The following is a 24,711-nucleotide window of genomic DNA, read 5'->3' as shown; positions in this document are numbered from 1 at the left end:
CTCACGCAATAAACAAACAAACAAACAAACAAATAAATAAATAAATAAGGAAGATGGAGGGCCAAGAAAAGAAAAGGCTTCTTCTTCAGCGCAGAGTTAGACCTGGTTAGGGCGAGGAAACAAGCTGGGAGATGATGGCTGGAGGGGAGGAAAATTATGGTCCAATGCAACCAGGACTGGTGAGGGTTCGTCATGGAGCCTTCCTGGTGGCCAGGAGGGAAGCAAGAAAGCAGACTTTGCTGTCTCAATAATGCTCCACGTTAACTGTCATTAACCTTTTAGAATGTATTAGGCATGGTTTCTGAGTCTTCTGCATTTGTGAATCTCCCCCCTCTTACGCTGCATTACATCTCTCCTTACCTGACCCTGAAAGTGGAACAAATGGCAGGAGGTTTTAGCAGCAGAGTGTAAATCAGCTCTCCGTGAAGCTGTCTGAGACCCAGGAAGAGGATTTGGGGATGCTCTTCCTCACTGAATGCGAGGTTACCAGGGCAATGCTGGACACCTGGGACCTGAAATGGTCTAATGGCCTGGGCACATGGGGCCACTCCAAGGTGATGGGGGCTCTTTCCTGGGGTAGGAGGGAAAGCAGCTCTTGAGGTCCCCAGGGTTAGAACCCCCCCCCAGCCTGGTGTGAAAATTGTACTTGATCAACCACAGTTCTAAATTCCTTCCTTGACCAAAAGCACCAAAGGCAGGAGCAAACAGGCAGATTCATCTCACAGAAATCCCTTCAGTTGCCATCACACTTGGCAAGGTCACTTCCCTTCTAGGAGGGCTAGACACGGCCCGGAATCAACCTCCCACTGCTCCCAGTTTGGATGGCATGGCCCCTTCCTGCTTCTGGGCCAGCTGAGTCTGGCTCATCCCCCTGGGCTCTCAGGAAGCCTCCAAGAGATCGGAAGGAAGGAATCCCTTTTGTCTTCTGCCCAGTTCTGTCTGTCCTAAGTAGAGGGACCTCTATGTATTACAGTGCTTACGACCTATTTTGACGGGCATTAACTATCCTGGCCCAACTGAACTGGACGCCAATTAGCTTCCACACCCAATTCAAATGTTTTGACCTATAAAGCCATTAGCATTATTGTTATTATTTCTAACAATTCATGAAACCACAGTAAAACTAACAAACATTAAAAACTTCCTTATCTAAAAGTCAGATAGCTGTTTATTTTCTTAACATCTAACAAGAGGGAGTTCCACAAGGCGGGTGACACTATCAAAAAGGCCCCCTGCCTTGTTCCATGTAACCTCACTTCCCACAATCAGGGAACTGGCAGAAGGCCTTCAGAAGTGGAGCTCAGGGTCCACGTTGAACATATTAATCAAAGTCTCTGAAAATTAAATTCATATACAGCCATTGTCTGGTTTCTCCCCACTGTGACATCTTTGATGGCCTATGAGACTGGTCTTCTGACAGAAGCTCTGACCACATTCCAAGCATTGATATGTTTTCTCTCCTGTATGAATTCTTTGATGTGTTGTGAGAACCTTTTTCCGACTGAAACTCTTCCCACATTCCATACACTGATATGGCTTCTCCCCTGTATGAATCCTTTGATGGGAAGTAAGACCTCCCTTCCAGGTGAAGCTCTGTTCACATTCCATGCACTGATATGGTTTCTCTCCTGTATGAATTCTTTCATGGACTGTGAGATTGAACTTCCGACTGAAGCTCTTCCCACATTCCAAGCACTGATATGGTTTCTCCGCTGTATGACTTATTTGATGGGTTGTGAGATGGGCACTCCGAAAGAACCTCTTCCCACATTCCAAACACTGATATGGTCTCTTCCCTGGATGAATTATTTGATGGGCCATGAGATTCTTTTTCCGACTGAAACTCTTCCCACATTCCAAACAGTTATATGATTTTTCCACTGTATGAACCCTTTCGTGGGAAGTGAGACTATCTTTCCGACTGAAACTCTTCCCACATTCCATACACTGATATGGCTTCTCCCCTGTATGAATTCTTCCATGGACTATGAGATAGAACTTCTGGGTGAAGCTCTTCTCACATTCCATGCACTGATATGGTTTCTCCCCTGTATGAATTCTTTGATGTATTGTGAGACTATCTTTCCGACTGAAACTCTTCCCACATTCCACACACTGATATGGTTTCTCCCCTGTATGAATTCTTTGATGGGAAGTGAAACTTTCGCTCCAGTTGAAACCCTTTTCACATTCCATGCACTGATATGGTTTCTCCCCTGTATGAATTTTTTGATGGGAAGTGAAAATCTTTTTCTGACTGAAACTCTTTTCACATTCCATGCACTGATATGGTTTCTTCCCTGTATGAATTATTTGATGGGAAGTGAGACTTTTCTTCCAGGTGAAACTCTGTCCACATTCCAAACACTGATACGGTCTCTCCCCTGTATGAATCCTTTGATGGGAAGTGAGACTTTCCTTCCGGGTGAAGCTCTTTCCACATTCCAAGCACTGATATGGTTTCTCCCCTGTATGACTTATTTGATGGGTTGTGAGATGGGCACTCTGAGTGAAGCTCTTCTCACATTCCAAGCACTGATAGGGTTTCCCCCGTGTATGAATTCTTTGATGGGAAGTGAGACTCTCTTTCCGACTGAAGCTCTTCGCACATTCCAAGCATTGATAGGATTTATTCCCCAATGGATTTCTTTGGAGGGAAGTGGAATGGGAACTTTGACTGAAGTTCTCTCTACACTCAGAATATTTACATTGCTTCTCCATGGCGTAGACATGGACATGGTCTCCCTGGTTCTTAATCTCTGATTCATCACCATCTGCAACAAACAAAGAAACGGATCACAGCCTCAGGGAGAAACGCAGCCCTCAGTTATTGAACTTTGCTAATTAATGCTTGGGACACGGGAAGAACTGAAGGGAATTAATAGTAAGGCCTTACAACAGGCTTCACTGCTTTTGTTGACAGGCATTAATGAACATATGTATTGGAACCTGAGTATCAGGAGTGGGGCAGCAATAAATCACACCCTAAATCTCGGTGAAGGTAGGGGTGCCGTGTGAGTGGGAATAGGCCCTAATGGAAAAGGAGGTGGGTTGAGCAGGGCAACAAAGGAGGGAGCAACACGGACCAAGACAATGTATGTTTACGTTATATAGGTATGCACTAAATAATAACTTTGTATCTATCGTACTAGATGTGTGGGTTTGTGCAAACCTGAAGGGGACTTGCAAATCATGCCTCTTAAGGCCATTTGCAAGTATAGTAGTGCAAAAAGGACACCTGTTGTATTTTGTTCAATAGTGGTTTATGCTTTACATTTAGCAGGAAGGTCCACTACTGACTGAAAAAAAATGCAGTTTGCTTTGTCCCCCGCCATTTTTGTGTTCTCAGGTGTCAAGGTAGCTTTTCTGTGGTCTCACAGTAGTGGCAATCCCTGGTGAATCCACTTAGGGCTTTCATATTAACCATGTTGCCTGGCACTCACCACAGCTGCCATAGGTTCGGGCACGTCCTGAGGGAAATGTCCTTGCCTTGGCTTCCTATGGGGGTTTTATTATTGGTCTTGCAGTCATGGGAAGTTGCGCACTTGCACTTTAAGGACCAAAAGCTAATTGCAGCCTGGATACACTTGCCCAATTCAAACTGAGTCCAATTTGAATTTATCTTTCCCCATGGTTCTCAACTCTTCAAACCAATCTGTTAAAAGAAAACCATTCTTAAAAGGGCACTTGTCCAAATAAGTCAATTTAACTCTATAAGGGATCATTCCTGCTAAATCAAGGCATATACACCTTCCTGAAGCTTCTCCTTGGTAAAGCGAGTTTTAACACATTTTAAAATGGGTAGGGAAGGTTGGCAGTGTGCCAGGTGGGACAGCGAAATGTGGTTATCTAAACATTGAACTACACAATAGCTTGATCCATTAGAAAGCATAAAGTGTATGAAAATCCTCCATTGGGGTATAAGGAATAAGGCAGTATACATTAAACATAAGACAATTACACACACACACACACAAATTCCTCCCTTTGTGGAAATAACACTGTCAAACACATTTCAACATTCCTACATAATAACACATAATACACAACAAACTAATTAAATATCAGTTGAATATAAAAGTCAAAAAATCTCCTTGCAATTCAACTCCTCCCCTTTGAAAGAAATTGCTGTGGCCACTTTGAAAACTGTGTCTGTTGTTGTTGCAGGTAATAAGTCTCGTGGTAGCGAAGCTTTTCATTGGATCTGTAATAACACACTTGTAGAAATGATATCCTGTAAGGGCAGGGTGGACTTAAAAGACAGTTAAAATAATAATAAAACACACACACAAACACACACACACAATGACCTATGAGGAACCAAAATAAATAAATGCTAAGACACAGAATTTTAAGAAATCTGAAAATAAAAGAGTGTTTCTTGATGTGACAACATCGGCTAGAATGTTAATAGCAAAATACTGGAAAATGACTTAATGGCATTTTAAAGTTGTGCAAGTACCTTGAACTAGCCAAAATGACAGAATTAATAAAATAAAAAAATTCCTTCCAGTAGCACCTTAAAGACCAACTGAGTTAGTTCTAGGTATGAGCTTTCGTGTGCATGCACACTTCTTCAGATAACACTTCTTCAGAATTAATAAGAAATGCTCAGGCAAAAGGTAAACAAATACCATTCCACAAACAATGTTTGGTTATGCTTCGATTAATTTCATAGACATCATGGAAAAACGGATTAAATAAATGGAAACAGATTATTTGTAACTTTAAAAGTGTCAAAGCCACGAAGAGATGGAAGTCACTAATACAGCAGGGATTTCACAGAACAGAAAGAAAGTTGTTGTGGGAGGAGAAAGGGACAAACACTTTGTTCAGATATCCTGTTAAAAGGGAAAATTATTTCATGTGAGAAGCCTGTCAGGAAATGCTGTTCCTAAAATGCACACAAACAAAGTCTGTGACTTAAATCCCATTGAGGGGTGGAATTCTTTGATATTTACCTGTGAAAAGAATTTGGCATGTTAAGATTTCAAACTTGGGACACATTAAGGGTGATTTCTCTCAATGGTTCCAAGTTTTAACATAAACCTCCTCTCCCCCCCCCCTTCCTCTCTCTCTCTCTCTCCTTTTCCTATCTTTTTTTTTTTAAAGCTGATCTAGTCTCTGTGCATGTGCGGAGTTCATGTCTCAGCAATTCTTTTTTACTATTGAAATGTTGCATCTTTTGGCAAAATTAGAATTTGAATAAGGGAAGGGTAAGGAGTAGTTTTTAAAAGAGGGTTAGATTTAAAACAAAAAAGAGAAACTCAGCAATTGAAGTATTCACCAACAAAAGCTAGCAATTTCAGCCCAAGCAAAGCGACTGCTTCCTTTATGTACAGGAAAGGGCTAATATCCCTCTGGCCATTCGCGGAACAATGCCGCGCCCTTATATATGGGAAAATGGCCAGAGAGTCAGAATTCATAGGAATTTTTATTTTATTTATTATTATTTTTTTAACATTCTAAGTTTTTCGGCCTTACCATTTGCAGACAAAAATTTTCCTGCCCCTTTATTTACAGGATTGGTCAAGGCCCATATGTATTCGTCTGATTTTTAAATAGTAGACAAAATGATAAACACTGTAATCACTCAAATGCTTGATATTACCAGTTGTGCTTCAAAACATCACAGCTTCACCTCTCACCTTTTAAAACTAGAGAGCAAAGCTAGGCTGAATTTCAACTCCATCACCACACCAGAATTTAAGAATTACCCTGCGATGCTTGCGGACACATGTCCTTCCACACAGCCACAAATTGGGAGAGTTGAAAGGGACCCTGGGGTCATCTAGTCCAACCCTCCAAAATATAGGGTTCACAGCAAGATTTCACAGCAAGATTTGTACTACACACACATACTTATGTACACAGGCACTACTGGGGAAGAGAGCACAATCAGTGCTCCTATCATGTACTAAGGAAGAGGAAAATGAAAATTCCCAACTTTATACAGAACCCTTTAGCAGATCTTGAGATTAGTTTGAGTTTACTTCCTTAGACGTGCAAGTTCCTTAGAGAGCAAGTTCCTAGACAAATGATCTTTAAAGAAAGATTGAAGTGAACATTTTCTTAAGATAGGGAGAGGATCTCTTATAAAGCATAGTTAAAACAGCCATAGATTTGATTTAAAGGGAATACAAAAGTGACAATTTTAAGCCTAATCTATGCCCCCCCCCCCTTTTGCAGTTTCCTTTAAAGGAAGCTTACTCGGAAGTAAATTTACCTGGCACAGAAGAAGAGAAAAAGGAAAAAAAACCTGAAAGAGACAGAATGAAACAAGGGGGGGCATTTTCTAAGAAAAGAGGCCTGATATCAGGAGCCTTACAATAACTCTTCTGTCCAACCAAATCAAAGTTAAAACTGGACTCAGATATTTTCTTAGAAGGAAGACCATACTTTCATAGGCATGTGCTTCATGAAATAAATACACTGCATTTTAGCTTGAGAGAGCAGTTGTGCTCACCTACACTTTTGCAGCAGAAACATCTAATTCACATTAGAAACATTCACATTCCAAAATAGACTGTAGACTCACGATCTGAAAAGTTGCGGCAAAGCAAGAGGTGGGGTAAACATTTGCACCCTTCATTCTCATTTTGTCTTATTTAGGACTGATAAGGTCCAGCATAGCTTCCTTAAATTTAAAATTTTGAAGCAAGCTTGCAGTTTAAACTATGCGCGCTTAAGAAAGGCAGTCTGTCAGAGACAGAAGGAACAGACAACACACATAACAGACAACATGTAAACACACATATTCTCATATATGTATTAACACACAACACACATAACAGACAACATGTAAACATATATACTCTCATCCTTTAGTTGGTTATTGCAAGGAGTTGGGCTGCTTCCTTTAGCTTCATTAAGTGAAATTAGTAGGAAGGTCCCACATGGTTTTAAGAGCCTCCTTGCCTCTTCAAACACCACCAGTTAACCAGCCGGCCAACGCAATTCGGGCTTGGCGGAGGCGGTGCTGGCAGGCCACATTTCAGAACAGAGGTTCTCTAATTTTGCTTCGATAATAATTTGTGGCCAGGAATCGTCTTCCAATACGTGATGACAAATTGGAGAGGAGAGTCAGGGTCCTTCTGAGACTGAGATGGCTTTCTAGAAGCCTTCTTCCCAGAGTGAGCCCGCTCGCGTTTGGAAGCCTGGGTACCCATTTTATGTTTTACGCGTGTCTAGACAGAAAGAGGGAAGAGAAAGGGTGGTAAGGATTGGTATATCTAGGAGATTGATATACTTAATACGGGATTTATAGTAAAGAGGGGTCTTTAGTCGCTTGGCAACTTCCTTAGAGGGTTTTTAAAGAGCTCTAGCTATCCGGTATTCCTTCCTATTTCCTTAGTCAATAACCTGGGGTCCTTTTCCACTCTGCCGATCCCGCCCAATTCCTCATGGGCTATCCCTCCTGGCAACCTCCTACCTATCGTCAATCTCAGGAAAAGGGGCCCTACTGAACGCCCGCGCCGTGCGGTGCCAGATCGGGTGATCCCTGGATAGAGTTTCGAACCGAAAATCCCCCTTGCTTTTGGAAGCGGGCTCACGCACGATACACGTGTTACGTGGCACCGACCAGTGCGGCTGGGATTGATACAGAAAGCAAGACCCCTTCCTGCCCCCTCCGTAAGGGCGCTCGGGAAGTTCGGAAGAAGAACTCCAGCCCCTTGCTTTCAACTGAGATGCCCGTTGCAGAGAGTCGGCTATCTTTCAAGTCGGGTCTCTCCGTCTTACTTTCGGACTCCCAATTGGTGCGGCTGGCTGGAGGGTTTTTAGAGAAAGAGATAGAGCTCAGAACCCCCCTTTCGGGTCGAGCAGCAGTCCACGGTCTCTCTCACCAATTGGACCAAGAGACAGGCGAGAAGGAGCGATAGAGAGGAGGGCAGAGAATTCAGTTGCCAGGAGATTTCCACCCCTTTCCCACCAGTGCACTGGATTTTTCCTTTTCCTTATACTCACATGTCTTCTATGATGATCCCGGGATTGATGAATAAGCCGGCTGGATCCCTCTTTGCTCCTCGGCTGAACTCCTGGGGCTTTTGATTACCGCCCGGAAGATGGCCGGGGGTCCAAAGGATCTTCCCAGGCAAAATGGCCTGGTGCCGGCTGAAGATTTCGGGGCCCCCGGTCAGCAACGCGGGAGAACCGCATGCCCCACGTTGGGCGCCAACTGTTACGGCAAAAATCTGGGTGCGAGGCTACTCTGCCACCCAGCTCATCGGACCAAGTCCGTGGGTCCCTGCGGAGGAAAATGAGCTCAGCCGGAGACAGGAGCAAACTGCAGAAGATCCAAGTTTATTGCGCAACAGGTTCAAGGCGAGATTGAACAGTGAGAAAGGGGTGACATGAGTTTTTGAAACTCCCTCCATGTCCCAGAATACAGTGCAAAACACGTCATGAATACATTAAAGAGAGGTTTGGTTACACAGATTACATCATGAATATATTAAAGGGAGGTTGGGTTACACAGATTAACATATGGAGGAGGGAGGGGGGAATATGCAGAGCTACACCGGATTAACATAAGGAGGAGGGAGGGGGGAATATGCAGAGCTGGAGATATGCACAGATAAACACTTCCTGGGGATGAGAAAACAATAGTCCCAAATATGCATAGTCTGCCACCTGACATTGCCTGGAGGAAAGGCTGATCACCTTGACACCTTGCTTGAGGGATTATGCTGGACAGGGGAGGTGTGATGGAGTCCTAGAGTAATTGAGCAAACTGGCACGCTGATTTTCTATGAACTTTATAGATTTTAGTCCCTTTTGACATTGACAATTGGAATAAATGGATATATTGTAGCGAAGAAGAAGGTAAAGAAGACATGCCCCCCCCCCTTTCCGTATCAGTACAAAAGGAATGTTGCAGGAATTTATGTATAGGTTGGGGGGTTGTTGCCCCTCCAGCAGATATCATGCACATGCAGCCCGCTACCAAAATCAGCACAATCACTTTTGTGACTTCTCCCCACAAAACACTTCATCACAGTTTCTTCCTTTCTATTCAAAGGGCCTTTGCTGCATGATACCAAATGTAACAATTCACCAATAAATGTATCTATGTACTGGCTCCCTGGGAAAACTTTAGAAATTCATCTAGACCTGTGAGCTCAGCTACTCAGCAGCCCCTCTGCCTGAGGGATAATTCCTGGCATCCTGATACCTGAGTGCCAGACAGGTAGCCATTCCAGAAATACCAAACCCAGATGAAGACAAAAGGGTGGGAAACAGGGAAATGTAAATATCTCTTTTGTTACACTTGATGGGTGTTTGGTGGAGGGCAAGGAGAACCATGGGGCAGGGTCCAGGATGCTCAGATTACGGCCACCAGACCTCCCCTTTCATGATGTAACCGTGATGTATGAGTGATGTAGTTCGGGGGGGGTGTAGCATGGGGGATTAGCATCTAATAAAAGTTTGGGTTCTCTTTTGTTTGGGGCCTCCATCTTGCTTCACCTGGTGGCAGGTGGGAGTCCTGTCGCAACTGTATTCAATAAAGACCAAGCCTACTGGTTGCGGTTTTGCTCTGGTCTTCCTGGCTGGTGTCCTTGTTTTTTGTCCAAGGGAGCCCTCAGATTTCTCCGTTAACAGGAAGAAGCTGAAATAAACCTCTAGCCCTCCTAGAAGCACTGCAGAGCACAGCCCAAAGGGCAAGGAGCCGCCCACAGCACCACACACTGGTCACATGCTTTTTTTAAAGCCATCTAGCTTGGTGAGCATCTATGAAGAAGCACTTTCTTCTCTCTGCCCTCCATCTTCCAACAGTCCTTGTTTATTTACTGCACAGGTCAGGTTTTTGTCTTTGTATTTTGTGCATATTCTATGTCCAAATGTTTCCGTCTGCCCACAACTCCTGTTAATAAAAGGAGCCTCTGCACAGCTCACCTTCATCCAACCTCCGGTCGTCCTCTGTTAGTCCTACACAAATGTTTCCATCTGCCCACAACTTCTGTTAATAAATGTGACGTATTAAATTCATCAATCTGAATGGGGTTTATTTGCATGAAATCTTTCCTGACCCAAAGACACCCACCCACCCACCCACCCCAGAAGTGGCAAGCAGTGTATGGATCTAAAGGAAGACTACAGTGGTAACTCGGGTTAAATACGCTTCAGGTTACATACGCTTCAGGTTACTGACTCCACTAAACCCAGAAATAGTGCTTCAGGTTAAGAACTTTGCTTCAGGATGAGAACAGAATTCGTGCTCCGGCGGCGCAGCAGCAGCAGGAGGCCCCATTAGCTAAAGCGGTGCTTCAGGTTAAGAACAGTTTCAGGTTAAGTACGGACCTCTGGAACAAATTAAGTACGCAACCAGAGGTACCACTGTAGTTGCAAACTCATGGCCCCCCTGGCTTTTCAGAGAAGGGGACATAACCCTCTTCTCCCAGACTTGGGGGGGTCCTCCCCATGTATTAGAGCCCCTCCCCCTGCAGCCCTGGGCCCCCCTCTCCTCCCTTCTCTCCACTGCACCCCAAGGCAGAAAGGAGACTCACCAGGTTCCAGGAGGCTCCACAGAGGCAGCCTTGGAGAAGCAGAGATGCAACAACCACCTGCCTCCCCTTGAGGAAAGGGGCTTTTGCTCTGGAGGACCCTTCCACCGCTTTCATTTCCTGCCCTGCTAGGAATCCAGCTCAGTTCCTTTGAACCCTGGCAAAGCTGAACACAGGCGGCTCACCCCTCTCTCCTGGCACTGCCCACCCACCCCTGTGCCCCCTCCCCATTTTATTCCAGATGCGCAGCTATGAGCTGGGTCTTGACTGGGTCTTTCATCAGACCACCGCTTTATTCCCGCTGCCACCTTGGAGAACTCTTATCTGAACACTTCACCTCTCACTTAGCAAAGGAGGAGATGTGTGGTGGAATGCAACTGGTTTATTAAAACAAACACACAAGGGTTTCAAGATAATGTTGGGTACATCAACTTATAATTTCAAATGTTCCTGCTCCTCTTTTTGTCACCTGACTACAATGGGTGTTATAATGCTGTTTCTCTACTACTAATCTATCAACCCTGCTTGACAACAACCACTACTCTCACACTCCACTGAGGAGGTTGCTGGAGAGGCCAGGGACCATCTTGAGAGACCTGCTTCTTGCCTTGCAGGCCTTTTCCACCCGGCTAGGGAAAGTGGGGTCTGGTCTGCTTGCTGTTGCTCCCAAGCACCTCTGAAGTACAGCAAACAGAAAACTCTTTCTTCATCCTGGATACAATCCTTTGTTCAGAATGTACTTGGAATAATTAAAGGAGGACAGCAGGAAGGGAAACCTCAGCTTATGCTTCTCACAGAGGGAAGCCTGAAACTTGTGACTTTTCTGGAAGAGGTTGTTTGTGTGTTGAGCAGAAACCAGAAAGAGCTTCAAGGGGACACGACCATTGCAGACGTGACATGAAGCAGGTATTCAACCCCTTGCCCAATTTGCACCTCACAGATCTAGCTATTGGGCACTGAGGGTGTGTGCACCCCATGGTTTTGTGAGAGAATGTCAATTTTTTGCTGGATTGTCACATGAGAAGAACACTGTTGCAATTCTCACCTGCATAAAGTGTCCTCAAATTAAATTCACACACAGCCATTGATACGGTTTCTCCCTGCCATGAGTTCTTTGAAGGGCCATTGAGATTGGGCCTCTGACTGAAGCCCTTTCCACATTCCAAGCACTGCTATGCTTTCTTCCCAGTATGAATTATTTGATGGGCTATGAGGTTGTTCTTACTCAAGCACGTTGCACTTTCCAAGAGCTGTACAAGAGGTTTGTCCACTGTATAAAGTAATTGATGGGAAGTGAGACTTTCCTTCCAGGTGAAGCTTTTTCCACATTCCAAGCACTGATATGGTTTATCTGATACGGCACTGATATGGTCTCACTGCTATGGCAACGTATAGCAAATGGAAGAAAAGGGAAATCACAAAGGAGGGGTATACATGAGTAGCCAACAGTTGCAGGGAGGTCTAGGCAGGCCAAAGCTCTGAATGAGCTCAGGCTTGTAAGAGAGATTGAAAATAATTTTAAAAGTTTTATTCAGCTATGTTCAAAGCAAGAGGAAGAACAAGCAAGTGGTAGGTACTCTGTGTTGAAAGGAAAGAGAAATGCTGTTGGGTGACTGAGAGAAAATTGAACCACTCAACACCTACTTTGAGTCTGTCTTCCCCCAAAAGAAAGCAGTGCCCAACCTGATGATAACAGAATCAATGATGCAAGGAGACAGCTGCAGCCCAAGGTAGGAAAAGAGGTAGTAAGGGAACACCTGGCTACTATAAATTAATTCAGATCTCCAGAGCCTGATGAGCTGCACCTAAGGGTATTAAAGGAGCTTGCAGATGTAAACTCGGAGCCTCTTTCTATAATCTTTGAGAATCCTTGGAGAACAGGTGAGATCCCTGCAGCCTGGAAGGATGCAAATGCACCTTAAAAAAAAAAGGGGGGGGGAGACCCAGGTGACTACTGACCAGTGAGCTTGTCATCAATAACAGGAAAAGTCCTAGAACATATAATTCAGAAGTCAGTCTGAGAGCACTTAGATTACTAAAACCCAGCATGGGTTTCTCAGAAATAAGTCATGCGAGACCAATATAACTTCTTTTTTTGATGGAGTAACAAGTTGGTCGATCAGGGGAATGCTGTGGACATAGTGTATCTTGATTTCAGTAAAGCTTTTTTACTAAGTCCCCCATGATATTCTCACGAGGAACCTGATACAATGTGGGCTGAACTAGGTAACTGTTAGGTGGGTCTGTAAGTGGTTGACTGACTGAACCCAAAGAGTACTCATTAATGGTTCCTCGTTATCCTGGAAAATAGAGACAAGTGGGGTGCCGCAGGGATCTGTCCCGGGCCCGTTGTTGTTCAACATCTTTATAAACAACTTAGATGAAGGAACTGAGCGGATGCTCATCAAATTTGCAGATGGCACCAAACTGGGAGGGGTAGCTAATGCCACAGAAGACAGAATTGGAGAACAGGGAACAAACTAACAAAATGAATTTCAATAGGGACGAATGTCAGGTTCCGCACTTTGGCATAAATATACGACGGGAGGCACCTGGCTTGCCATAGTACATGTGAAAAGGATCTAGGGGTCTTAGTGGACTTGTGCAAGCTTCACATGTGTGAACAGTGGTGAAGGTGCAGTAGCAGCAGCAAAAAAGAGAGCTAATGCTATTTTAGGCTCCATCAGCAGAAGAACAGTGTCCCAATCCTGTGAGACTTTTGATGGGAAGTGAGATTGCAGCTCTGGTAAAAGCTCTTTCCACATTCCATGCACTGATATGGCTTCTCCCCTGTATGAATCCTTTGATGAGCAGTGAGACTTCCCTTTTGACTGAAGCACTTTCCACACTCTTGGCACTGAAATGGTTTCTCCCCACGATGACTACTTTGATGCCGACGGAAGCTTACACTTGTATTAAAGCTCTTTCCACATTCCGTGCAGTGATATGGCTTCTCCCCCGTATGAATTCTTTGATGGGAAGTGAGATTGGTGCTCCGACTGAAGGTCTTTCCACATTCCAAACACTGATGGGGTTTCTCCTCTATATGAATTCTTTGATGGGAAGTAAGACTTTCCTTCCAGGTGAAGCTTGTTCCACATTCCAAGCACTGATAGGGTTTCTCCAATGTATGAATTCTTTGATGGGAAGTAAGACTTTCCTTCTGCCTGAAGCTCTTTCCACACTCTTGGCACTGAAATGGTTTCTCCCCAGTGTGTATTCTTTGATGGCAAGTGAGACTCCACTTGGAATTGAAGCTCTTTCCACATTCCAAGCACTGATTTGGTTTCTTCCCGCTCTTAATTCTTTGATGGGAAGTGGAATGGGAACTCTGACTGAAGCGCTCTCCACGCTCCAAATATTTATATGGCTTTTCCATTGTGTGGATTTTCTCATGGTTTCCCTTGTTAATTTCCAATTCATCACCAATTTCCAATTCATTACCAGCTGTATCAAAAAGAGAAAGACATTAGAGCACCAGGAAGAGATAGAGCTCCAAGTTATTATTATTATTATTTATAATTTATTACCCTTTGTCAGTTATAAAAGCATATTAAATAGGCTGCCTAATAATAAAATTGTCATCATAATAACATTCCTCTCCTCCACACTTTTACAGGCCATGGATTAATAAACAATGGTAACTTACTAAAAGTCTTACTACAGGGTTCATTGACTTTTCTGACAAGCATTAACAGACATACAGTGGTGCCTCGCAAGACGAAAAGAATCCGTTCCGCGAGTCTCTTCGTCTTGCGGTTTCTTCGTCTTGCGAAGCAAGCCCATTACCGGCTTAGCGGATTAGCGCTATTAGCGGCTTAGTGGCTCAGCTGATAAGCAGCTTAGCAGCTTAGCGGATCAGCTGATAAGCGGCTTAGCGGATCAGCTGATAAGCGGTTTAGCGGCTTAGAAAAAGGGGGGGGGAGGGAAAAAAACCCGCAGGAACTTGCAAGACATTTTCGTCTTGCGAAGCAAGCCCATTACCGGCTTAGCGCTATTAGCGGCTTAGCGGCTCAGCTGATAAGCAGCTTAGCAGCTTAGCGGATCAGCTGATAAGCGTCTTAGCGGATCAGCTGATAGGCGGTTTAGCGGCTTAGAAAAAGGGGGGGGAGGAAAAAACTGTTGGTTTCTGCTCTCTTCACTGTGCAGCGAAAGTGCTTGTCACAAGACAGGTGTTTACATTTGACAGTCTGTACTGTTGGAGTTTCCCACGGGAAAGGGAGACTGGATGTGACGTACACTGGTTTCCTGTTTTTCGCTGTTCTTTGCAGTTCAGTGTGTGCTTTAGAGGAGAGAGGATGCTTTTCTCTGCTCCGGCAGAGGCAAGATATTTTTTTCTGTAACATACCAGCTTTGAAGTGTAAATAAAGCAATATACAGTATGTAGCACGTACTCCTCATCCTTCCGCTGTGCACGGGACTACTGCTTATCAACAACATTTGGTTCCGGGCCCAGAAAAACGCAGTCATCTTAAGAATGGGCTCCAGAAGTCGAATCGGAGTGCCGGCAAAGGATCGGAATGCAGGGGGACAGATCGGAATGGAATCTGCTCTGCGCGTCAAGATGATTGATGAGGTATGTGCTACTGCTCCGGGCAGCCTGCCAGCTTCTAATTAATGGCTTTATGGCTGGACTTTGAACTTTTAAGGCAGTTTTGCTGGGCTGGGGAAATCGAAAGTAACTTTTAAAAGTGCTCTTGGAATAAGCAGAGTGGCACAGGCTCACAGAGGCTGTTTTGAACTTGCCTTTGGAATGAAGCAGCACAGACACAGCTTGTATAAAGTAGCCTGATTTAAAGCAGCAGAGATGACGCAGAAGGCTAATGCCAGAGTCATGATGGCTAGCTGCAGAAGGCTGGATCAGGCAAGTGGGGAATTTGATGCCACTGATCAGCCAAATGCTCAACTCACAGTAGCCTGTGATACTGCCATGATTCAGAATGAAGCAGATCGGCGGGGTGTTAGCTGCATGGGCAATGGGGAGACTTCACAGTCGTCATCCCATAGTGCAGTGGAACCACCAGATGGCGCCAAAGCTTTGAAGGCAGTGAAATGCTACTCGTGTGGACGTCTAGGCCATATGAAAAGGGAATGTAAATATCCCAGGGCCAAGACAGAGCAGCGCAGTGGAAGCTCATCGCGTGGAAGAGGCCAGAGCAAAGGCAAAGGTCCAGTGTCCAGGACAACGAAGCACAAGGCAATGGTCTCACGCTTCACTCCAAAAGATGCAGAGGTCCAGAAGACGTCTAGATCTTTCTTCGTTGTTGATTCAGCGGCAACGCATCACATGTGCAACGATAAGCGACTGTTCGTGTCTTTTACACCGCAGGAAGGTGCAATTCACCAGGCGGATGACCACACCATCCCCAGTAAAGGCTACGGAACTGTTGTTCTTCACAGTTTGGACTTATCGATACAGAATGTGCTTTATGTGCCGGATGCCAAACATAATCTGCTCAGCGTTGGACAGCTGAATGAGCGGAATATTGACGTTTCCTTTAAGAACAAAAGGTGCATCATCACAAAGAAAAATGATTATGTATTGTATGCTGAATATGTTGATCGTTTATATGTTTTGTATTATGATGATGTTGTGCAGGATGACACTTGTTGCATTGCAGGTTCTAACAAAAGTTTGCATGCAGAATGTATTCATGATTTTCACAGAAAACTTGGTCATTTGCATTTTGAGGCAGTATCTAAGATGCCTGCCTTGGTTGAAGGTATGACTATTAAACCCTGCAGGTACCACATGAAATGCAAGGCATGCGCAGCAAACAAGGTAAAAATGGCTGCGAAAGGTAAGGTGTCTAGTAGGCAAGCTACAGAACCATACCAAATTGTTCATGCTGATTTGGTTGGACCACTAGCGCCCTCTTTGGGAGGAAACAGGTACTTCATGGTTCTCATTGATGCATTTTCCAGGTATATTTATGTGTACAATCTCAAGCAGAAATCAGAGGCTTTTCCTAGGTTCAAGGAATTCTGTGCTTGGTTGGAAAATGTGCATGGTAAGAAGGTAAAGACTCTTTTCAGTGATCGCGGGGGAGAATTCACTTCTCAGCAGTTTGAAGCTTTTCTGACTGAGAAAGGAATTCAACACGATTTGTCTAGTCCTCGCTCGCCATGGCAGAATGGACTTGCGGAACGGGCAAATCAGACATTGCTTCAAGGGTTAAAAACCTTGCTGCATGATGCCAATCTTCCAGAGAGTTATTGGGCCGAAGCTCTCTCATGTTTCACTTACAGTTATAATCGCAGGTTATCTTCAGCGATTGGTTGTACCCCCTATGAGAAGATGTTTGGCAAAAAGCCATACATCAAACACATGAAAATTTTTGGTTCTGACATGTGGGTTCACTCACCACAAAACTCCAAGTTAGACAAGCGTGGATTGCATGGTATCTTTCTAGGTTATCAGAAAGGTTCTTACAGAATAATGATGACTGACTCAAAGGCAATTAAGCTCACAAGAAGTGTTGAGTACAATGCCAAGTGGGGGGAGAATGTGGGAATTTTCCAATGTTATCCTGATGACAGTGATGAGACTGAGGATAGTCAAAAGCAACCACAACAACCCACACCCACTGGTGAAGGTTCTGATTCTGAGTCTGAAACTGAATCGGGTGATTCAGAGGATTTCGAGAGTGCGAAAGCCTCTATGCGACCCTCTGAAAGCTCTGATCAGGAATTGGAGGAACCATTGTTCACAATAGGTCACTTTTCTCCCAAGAAGGAAGAGGAGAGTGTTGAAGACCTACGGCTAATTCGCAGGTCACAGAGAGCCACAAAAGGCAGACCTCCAAAGAGATTTGCTGATGAGTTTGCTAAGATAGCAGTAACAGCTGTTAAAAGCTCCAAGAAGGTTTTTGAACCTTCAAGTTTCCAAGAAATCCAGGATTTGGATTCAAAGGAAGCTGAGCCATGGTTAAATGCAATGAAGGCTGAGCTTGATTCCTTGGAAAGGAACAAAACATGGGACCTAGTTCCAGTAGTTCCAGGAATGAAATTGCTTGGAAGCAAATGGGTCTTCAAAGCGAAGACTGATCAAAATGGCAAGATAGTCAGACACAAAGCCAGATTGGTAGCCAGAGGTTTTGCACAGGTACCGGGTGAAGACTATCACGAGACCTACTCACCCACAGTGAGGTATGAGAGCATTAGGCTTATGCTCAAGCTAGCTGCAGAGGAGAATCTACACATTAGTCACCATGATGTGAATACAGCTTTTCTGTACGGATCTCTAGATGAATCACTTTATATGCTTCCACCTGATGGCGTACAGGTAAAACAGGGATTTGTTTGTGCTCTGAAGAAGTCCCTTTATGGTCTCAAACAAAGTGCAAGGTGTTGGCACACAAAACTCACTGAAGTATTGTTTTCTCTAGGTTTTAAGCAAGGGAAAGCTGATCCATGTGTATTTGTCAAAGAGGAGGGGCAAAAGAAACTGTATTGTTTGTTTTATGTTGATGATCTTTTATTCTTTTGGAAAGATGTCACAATGTACAATAACGCCCTAGCTCAACTGAAAGAGCACTTTGACATGAAAGATCTTGGTGAGGTAAACAACTACCTATCTCTGGAAATAGAGAGAGATCAAGATGGTAACATACTAGTACACCAGTCACGGAAAATTGCTGATGTGTTAAGCAAACTAAACCTGATGGATGCTAACCCTGTAGACACACCGATGACAACAGGTTATCAGGTAGATGACACTGAAGAAGCATTTTCTGACACTACACTGTACAGAAGTGTGCTAGGCAAGCTAAATTTCATTGCCAGATGTTCAAGACCAGACATTGCTGTTAGCTGTAATTTGCTAAGCAGACAAGTCAACAATCCTACTGTTAAGGATTGGAAAGCTCTGAAACGCATAGTGCGGTATTTGAAAGGCACTATGCATTACAGACTGAGATTTAACAATCAGAAGTCTGGTGGTCTTGAAATATTTGCAGATGCAAGTTTTGGAAGTGACACTACAGACAGGAAAAGTACGTCTGGAGTTTGCTATATGTACAATCAGGGTCTATTTGATTGGTCATGCAAGAAGCAAACAACAGTTAGCTTAAGTACTTGTGAAGCTGAACTGAATGCACTGTCTTATTCACTTAAAGATTGTGAATGGTTGTTACAATTGTGCAAAGACATGAAAATTCCTGTCAAATGTCCAATCCAGGTTTACCAGGACAACAAAGCATGTTTGGCTTTGCTGAATTCTGAAGGTTGTAAGCAAAGCACGAAGCACTTGCAATTGAAGGTGCAACATGCTAGGGAACGTATTCAGAAGGGACTCGTAACGGTGTCCTATATGCCAGGTAATGAAATTCCTGCTGATGTATTGTCCAAGATTGTATCAAGGGATCAACACTGTACCTATGTGCAGAAGTTGGGTTTGTACTGATATTGTACGAACACGCTGCCCAGTGATGTTCACAGAAAGGGGGAGGATGTTGGTTTCTGCTCTCTTCACTGTGCAGCGAAGTGCTTGTCACAAGACAATGTTTACATTCCACAGTCAGAGTTACTGTTGGGTTTTCCCACGGGAAAGGGAGACTGGATGTGACGTACACTGGTTTCCTGTTTTTCGCTGTTCTTTGCAGTTCAGTGTGTGCTTTAGAGGAGAGAGGATGCTTTTCTCTGCTCCGGCAGAGGCAAGATATTTTTTCTGTAACATACCAGCTTTGAAGTGTAAATAAAGCAATATACAGTATGTAGCACGTACTCCTCATCCTTCCGCTGTGCACGGGACTACTGCTTATCAACAACAGTAACCCCCGCAGGAACTCGCAAGACATTTTCGTCTTGCGAAGCAAGCCCATAGGAAATTCGTTTTGCGAAGCACCTCCAAAACAGAAAACCCTTTCGTCTAGCGGGTTTTCCGTCTTGCGAGGCATTTGTCTTGCGGGGCACCACTGTACTTATGTGAACCAGAGATTCAAAAACCCTGGCTCTTTTCCTTGATGGATTTTGTTTGATCTAATAATGGAATCCAATCCATCTCCCATGTCAGAAGTCTCTTTGGTTTACCAAGAACAGACAGAAAGAAGGAAAGACATGAGAACATAACAGAACCTAACCATTCTGAAGCCTACATTTAAAAAGGCCAGGGCAGTTCAGACCAGCCAGATCATGGTTTAAAAAGGCAAAATTGGAGGAAGAATATTCACAGATAAAATAGCAGATAACTCTCCATTCATGGTTCACTGTGGGGCTGTCAAAATCCCAGATGTTGTGGGTCAGGCTTCCTCAACCTCGGCCCTCCAGATGTTTTGAGACTACAATTCCCAGCATGCCTTGCCACTGGTCCTGCTAGCTAGGGATCATGGGAGTTGTAGGCCAAAAACAGGTTGAGGAAGCCTGCTGTGGGTTATTGTTTAGTTCCATCAAAATACTTGATGTTCATCTTATAGAGATCCGTACTGAATTTCAAAACAGGTATCATAATCCACCAAGGAGCCATACCAAGAGAGTCCATGATCCCACGATTCTCCTCCATGACTTCCTTATGCAGAGCTCTCTGGTCAGGATCCAGCAACGCCCATTCCTCGTCTGTGAAATGAACAGCTACATCTTCAAAGCACACCGGACCCTAATATAAAAAGGGGAAAGTCTTCTTCTTAGAAAACATTATCTACTACACATTGCTTTGTTGTTTTCTGCCTGTTAATTGCTGTGTTCTTTTAATGAGATTGTTTGGTTGCACATTTTAATTATGGATGCTTCTTTTACATGTCTTTCATTGTGTCTTTTAATGATAGGTATTAATCTATGTGTAAATCAGTGGAGCTCCACATGGCGTTCTTCAACTCAGTCTGCCCAAGCGTTCCTGTTTCCCAGATGGAAGGATCCCCTTTCCTCTCCCCGTCTGATGTTCTGGAGGGGAAACCTCCCCAATGCCCTAAGACCAACTTCAAGGGGGTGCAGGGGGTCACAGGAGGGGAAGGAGGGAGAAAGTGCAACCGATGGGGCTCATTTGGTGAATCCTGGCCACTATTATTTTTATGGTTAGAAGCCTATTTTAATATTAAATGGGAAATCAATAACTAAAACTACAATTACGGATAAATAATACCAGCAATATTCATAAGGCCAGTTAAGGTGAGATAGTTGTTTATTAACCTTCTGGAATTGCATTTTAAGCCTTTGTTAAAAACAGGCATGACAGAAACCAAGATGAGGAGAGGGATTCATCCTGACCCAGAGGCACCTGGCTGCCCCGTCCCTCAGCCTCCTTCCCCACAATGCTCCTTCCTCCTACCTGAATTCTTTCCACAGCCACTGCTTCCCCTACACCAGGAAAAGATGGATGAGGAGGTCTTGCCATCGTCCTTCTGTCAGCTGCAAGACCAAAAGGTAAATGGGAAGTCTTAGCGCCTGCTTCTCAGAGCTTTAAGCAGCGCAGCACTAAATACAGAAGAGTCTTTCTAAAAGCCGCACCTGCTGAGTGAATGTTGATGTTTGTACCCATTTCATATGTTAGTTGTGCAAAAATACATCTCCCCTCCTTTGGGGTCTTGGCCCCAAATGATTAAAAGAACCTACAGAATAGTTCCAAAATGAACAAAATGTGACCAGACATAAAAAAACCTCCTTCCTCCTTACCCAGCGGCCTCTCTCTGGTGTCCAACGGAGTCTTCTCTGCCTCAGAGGAATCTTGGCTCCTTTCTGCAAACAGATCCTTTCCCTGAAAGAGAAACAAGGATTCAAAACAGAGAACGGGAAGAAGGATTGGAAAAGGAATGGCAGAAGCAAAAGCTTTAGGGGTATCTAATACCATTCACTTAAGGCTTTCCAAAAATAGATGGGCCATTAGAAGAGAGTTTGGGGGAACTCTCCCTCCTGTTTGGAGCCCCTTGGGATTATCCAGTCTCTCTCACCTGCTTCCTCTCCTCTGCCTGACTCAGGAGGAATCCTTCGGCCAGGGCCACCGCCTGGGAACTGGTCTCCGCTCCACATTCCCGCACCCAACTCTCCATCTCTGGTGGAAGGACAGTCAGGAATTGCTCCAAGATCACCAGGTCCAGCATCTCAGCTTTCGTGTGCCTTTCTGGCTTCAGCCACTGACGGTAAAGGTGGTGGAGTCGGCTGCAAACTTCTCGGGGTCCTTTGGCCTCCTGGTAGCAGAACTGCCTGAACTGCTGGCTTTGCAAATCTGAGCGGAGGGTGTCCCCCTCTCCCAGGATCTTCTGCACAGAGTTTTCCCAGAATCCCCCACTGCTCCTAGTTTGGATAGCATAACCTCTTCCTGCTTCTGGGCCAGCTGAGTCTTGCTCATCCATCTGGGCTCTCAGGAAGCTTCCAAGAGATCGGAACGAGTCCCTTGGTCTTCTGCCAACAGGGGCTAGCAACTTCTACAAAGCAAGCAGATTGTTCCATTATAAAATGGATACACAGTCAGGAGAATAAAAATGTTCCCTGAATTAAGCATGGCTGAGTCTTGCTACGAACCAGGACTGGACTGTACCACAGCACAGACTCTGGACTTTATTTAACAAAAAACAGAAGGAGAAGCAAGCCTGTAGACCAGGCATCCCCAAACTCGGCCCTCCAGATGTTTTGGGACTACAACTCCCATCACCCCTAGTTAACTGGACCAGTGGTCAGGGATGACGGGACTTGTAGTTCCAAAATATCTGGAAGGCCGAGTTTGGGGATGCCTGTTCTAGACCTGCCAGGAGGAATGTGATCATGCAAGATTTGCAGGCAGTTGAAGGGATTTCTGTGAGATGAAAGGCCTGGTTTCTTCCGCCTTTCAGTGTTTTCAGTGAACGTATGCCATTGGAACTGCGATTGAAGAGTCATTTGTACCGAGTGTAATTTGGACACTGGGCTAGACTTGGGGTGCTAACCCTGGGGTCCTCAAGAGTTGCTCTCCCTCCCACTCCCTCTCCAGTGTACATTTCTTTCCTGCTTCGGTCACTTTTTCTAGCACTTGAAATCTGCAACGTTCTCAAGGCATACTACTTTGGTGGCGTCCTTTTGTCTTTGTTCTGAGGCCCAGATACACATGTTCAAAACTGGGCCTAAACCAGATCTAGGAAATCAATTTCCTCCAGGAATGCCTGGATCTGGTCCGTTATGAACCTCTCAAGAACCTTGCCCAATAAGGGGAGGCTGGCAACTGGCCTGCAGTTACTTAGATTTTCCAAATCCAGGGAGGGTTTCTTGAGGTGTGGTTGATTCTAACCCTGCCTCCTCCAAGCAGGAAGGGACCACCCACTCATGCAGGGAGGCAGTGACCACCTCCCTGGCCCAGCCAGCTGTCTCCTCCCTGCTATTTATTTTCATCCAAGAGCGACGAAGGTCAAGACTGCAAGTGGTTGCACTGACTGATCTGAGCACTTAGCCCACGTCCGCGAGCCTCACTAACTGAAACTCATCCAACACAACAGGACTAGACTGGGCTCTGTACACCCCATGAGACTCATCTGCTATTACAGCACAATCAAGGTCTCAGTGGATTCAAGTGATTTTATCCTCAAAAGGATTTGCAAAAAAGTCACAGTGAGCTGCTGTCAACTCTAAAGGATTCCACACTACCTGGAACCCCAGCTCTGCTGGGTGGCACAATGAGGGTGCAATGGAAGCTTCTGTGCTGCCTTCCCTGCCTCTAGGTAGAGTCCACGATGAGCCCACACCAGTGTCCGGTTGCATTCAACCAGGTTTTCCCTCCACTCCCATATGAGGCATCTCCCAGCTTCTTTCCTTGCCCCAAGCACTGGGGTGTACCAGGTTTAACTCTGCACTGCATAAAGAAGCACTTTCTTTTCTTTGCCCTCCGTCTTCCAATGTTCCTCATTATTACTGTTATTATTAATTTCACTTCTATACCGCTTTATATTTTTAAGGAAAATCTCAAAGCCGTTTACAGCATATTAATAAAACAATCCAGAATCAAACATTTCTGAAGAAAGTCAGATATGAAGTATACAGTCAAAGCAACATAATTGTCAGGAAACTAAAACATTATCTTAAAAGATTTCCAAAGAAAACATTACAAAGGAGGAGGTCAACTACAGTATACATATTTAACACAAAGTTAACAAAAAAAAACTTAAAACATTTCAAAAGAAAGCATTGCTAAGTGAAGTCAGATATAAAATACATATAAATTATTTGCATCACCTAATCACTCTATAATTCCACCATAATCAGTTTTGTCTGACATATCTGCAAATACACTTATAACTGGGTATTAAAGGTGGATCTGTATTCCAAGCAGTTCACTCATTCATTGCATAGGTCAGTTTTGCCAGGTTTTGGTTTTTGTCGTATGTGTTGTCTGAATGTTCAAGTGGGCTACGACCTCTCTTAATAAATGCGACTTTTTCATCAATCTTAATGGGATTAATATGCATGCTCTCTTTTCCTGACCCAAAGACTCTTCCCCCAAGTGGCAGGCGGCGTCCAGAGCCAAAGAGAGAGGAGAGTTGCAGCGGACCCACAGCAGAACTCTCTATTTGGCCTTGCAGAGATGAAGGGGGCAGACACCCCCCCTCCCCTGCACCCTCCCCCGCAGCCCCGGGACCCCCTTCTCCCCACTGCACCCTAAGGGGGGCGGAGAGGAGGCTCACCAGGTCCCAGGAGGCGGCCCCAAAGCAGCGCATGCGCGGGAAAAAGACAGCCTCTCCACCCCCCGCCCCTTGCAGGAAGACCGACCCCCCCTCGCCTTCATTTCCTCTCCTCTCTAGGAATCCAGCTCGGCTCCTTTTAAGCCTTGCAAAGCCGAGGGCAACAAAGCCATCCATCTCTGCATACTGATACGGAAGGGGGGGGCGTGTCTTCTTCACCTTCTTCTTCGCTACAATATATCCATTTATTTCCCATTGTCAATGTCAGAAGGGACTAAAATCTATAAAATTCATAGAAACTAAACGTGCCAATTTGCTCAATTTCTCTAGGACTCCATGACACCTCCCCTGTCCTCCTTAATCCCTCAGGCAAGGTGTCAAGACCCTAATCCTGTCAAATCACTCTGCCAAGCCTTTCCTCCGGGCAATGCCAGTACATGGACCATTGTCTTCTCATCACCGGTACTCAGGATGTGCTTATCTGCGCATATCTCCAGCTCTGCATATTCCCCCTCCCTCCTCCGTATGTTAATCCTGTGTAACCCAACCTCTTCTTAATGTATTCATGATGGAACTGGGATGTATTTTGCACTGTATTCTGGGACATGGAGGGAAGTTTCAAAAGTTCATGTCAC

General features: G+C 44.7%; 1 protein-coding gene across 1 annotated transcript; it reads right to left on the bottom strand.

Moving 5' to 3' along the window:
• Positions 1-1,145: 1,145 nt before the first annotated feature.
• Positions 1,146-24,153, bottom strand: LOC309325922 (uncharacterized protein). Its single transcript, XM_081834302.1, has 6 exons — positions 24,080-24,153; positions 21,383-21,856; positions 21,108-21,189; positions 20,764-20,843; positions 19,968-20,094; positions 1,146-2,774 (listed from the first exon to the last, which is right to left on the bottom strand). Exons 1-6 carry the CDS (start codon positions 24,110-24,112, stop codon positions 1,348-1,350), a joined length of 2,223 nt encoding a protein of 740 aa, XP_081690428.1. The 5' UTR covers positions 24,113-24,153; the 3' UTR covers positions 1,146-1,347.
• Positions 24,154-24,711: the final 558 nt, after the last annotated feature.

The sequence above is a fragment of the Podarcis erhardii genome (genome assembly GCF_964252035.2).
Source record: "Podarcis erhardii genome assembly, chromosome: 12".
NCBI classification, from domain to species: Eukaryota; Metazoa; Chordata; class Lepidosauria; order Squamata; family Lacertidae; genus Podarcis; species Podarcis erhardii.
Note: the sequence above shows the minus strand (reverse complement) of the source record. Positions and strands in the feature narration are given on the sequence as shown.

Bases quoted from the DNA above. Each gene is read 5' to 3' on its own strand.
- LOC309325922 (XM_081834302.1), bottom strand. From the start codon at position 24,112: ATGCGCTGCTTTGGGGCCGCCTCCTGGGACCTG. The intron at 21,857-24,079 runs GTGAGCCTCCTC...CTTGCTTTGTAG, and splicing joins GGGCCGCCTCCTGGGACCTG to AAGTTGCTAGCCCCTGTTGG. The intron at 20,095-20,763 runs GTAGGAGGAAGG...TTTTTATATTAG, and splicing joins TGGCTGTGGAAAGAATTCAG to GGTCCGGTGTGCTTTGAAGA.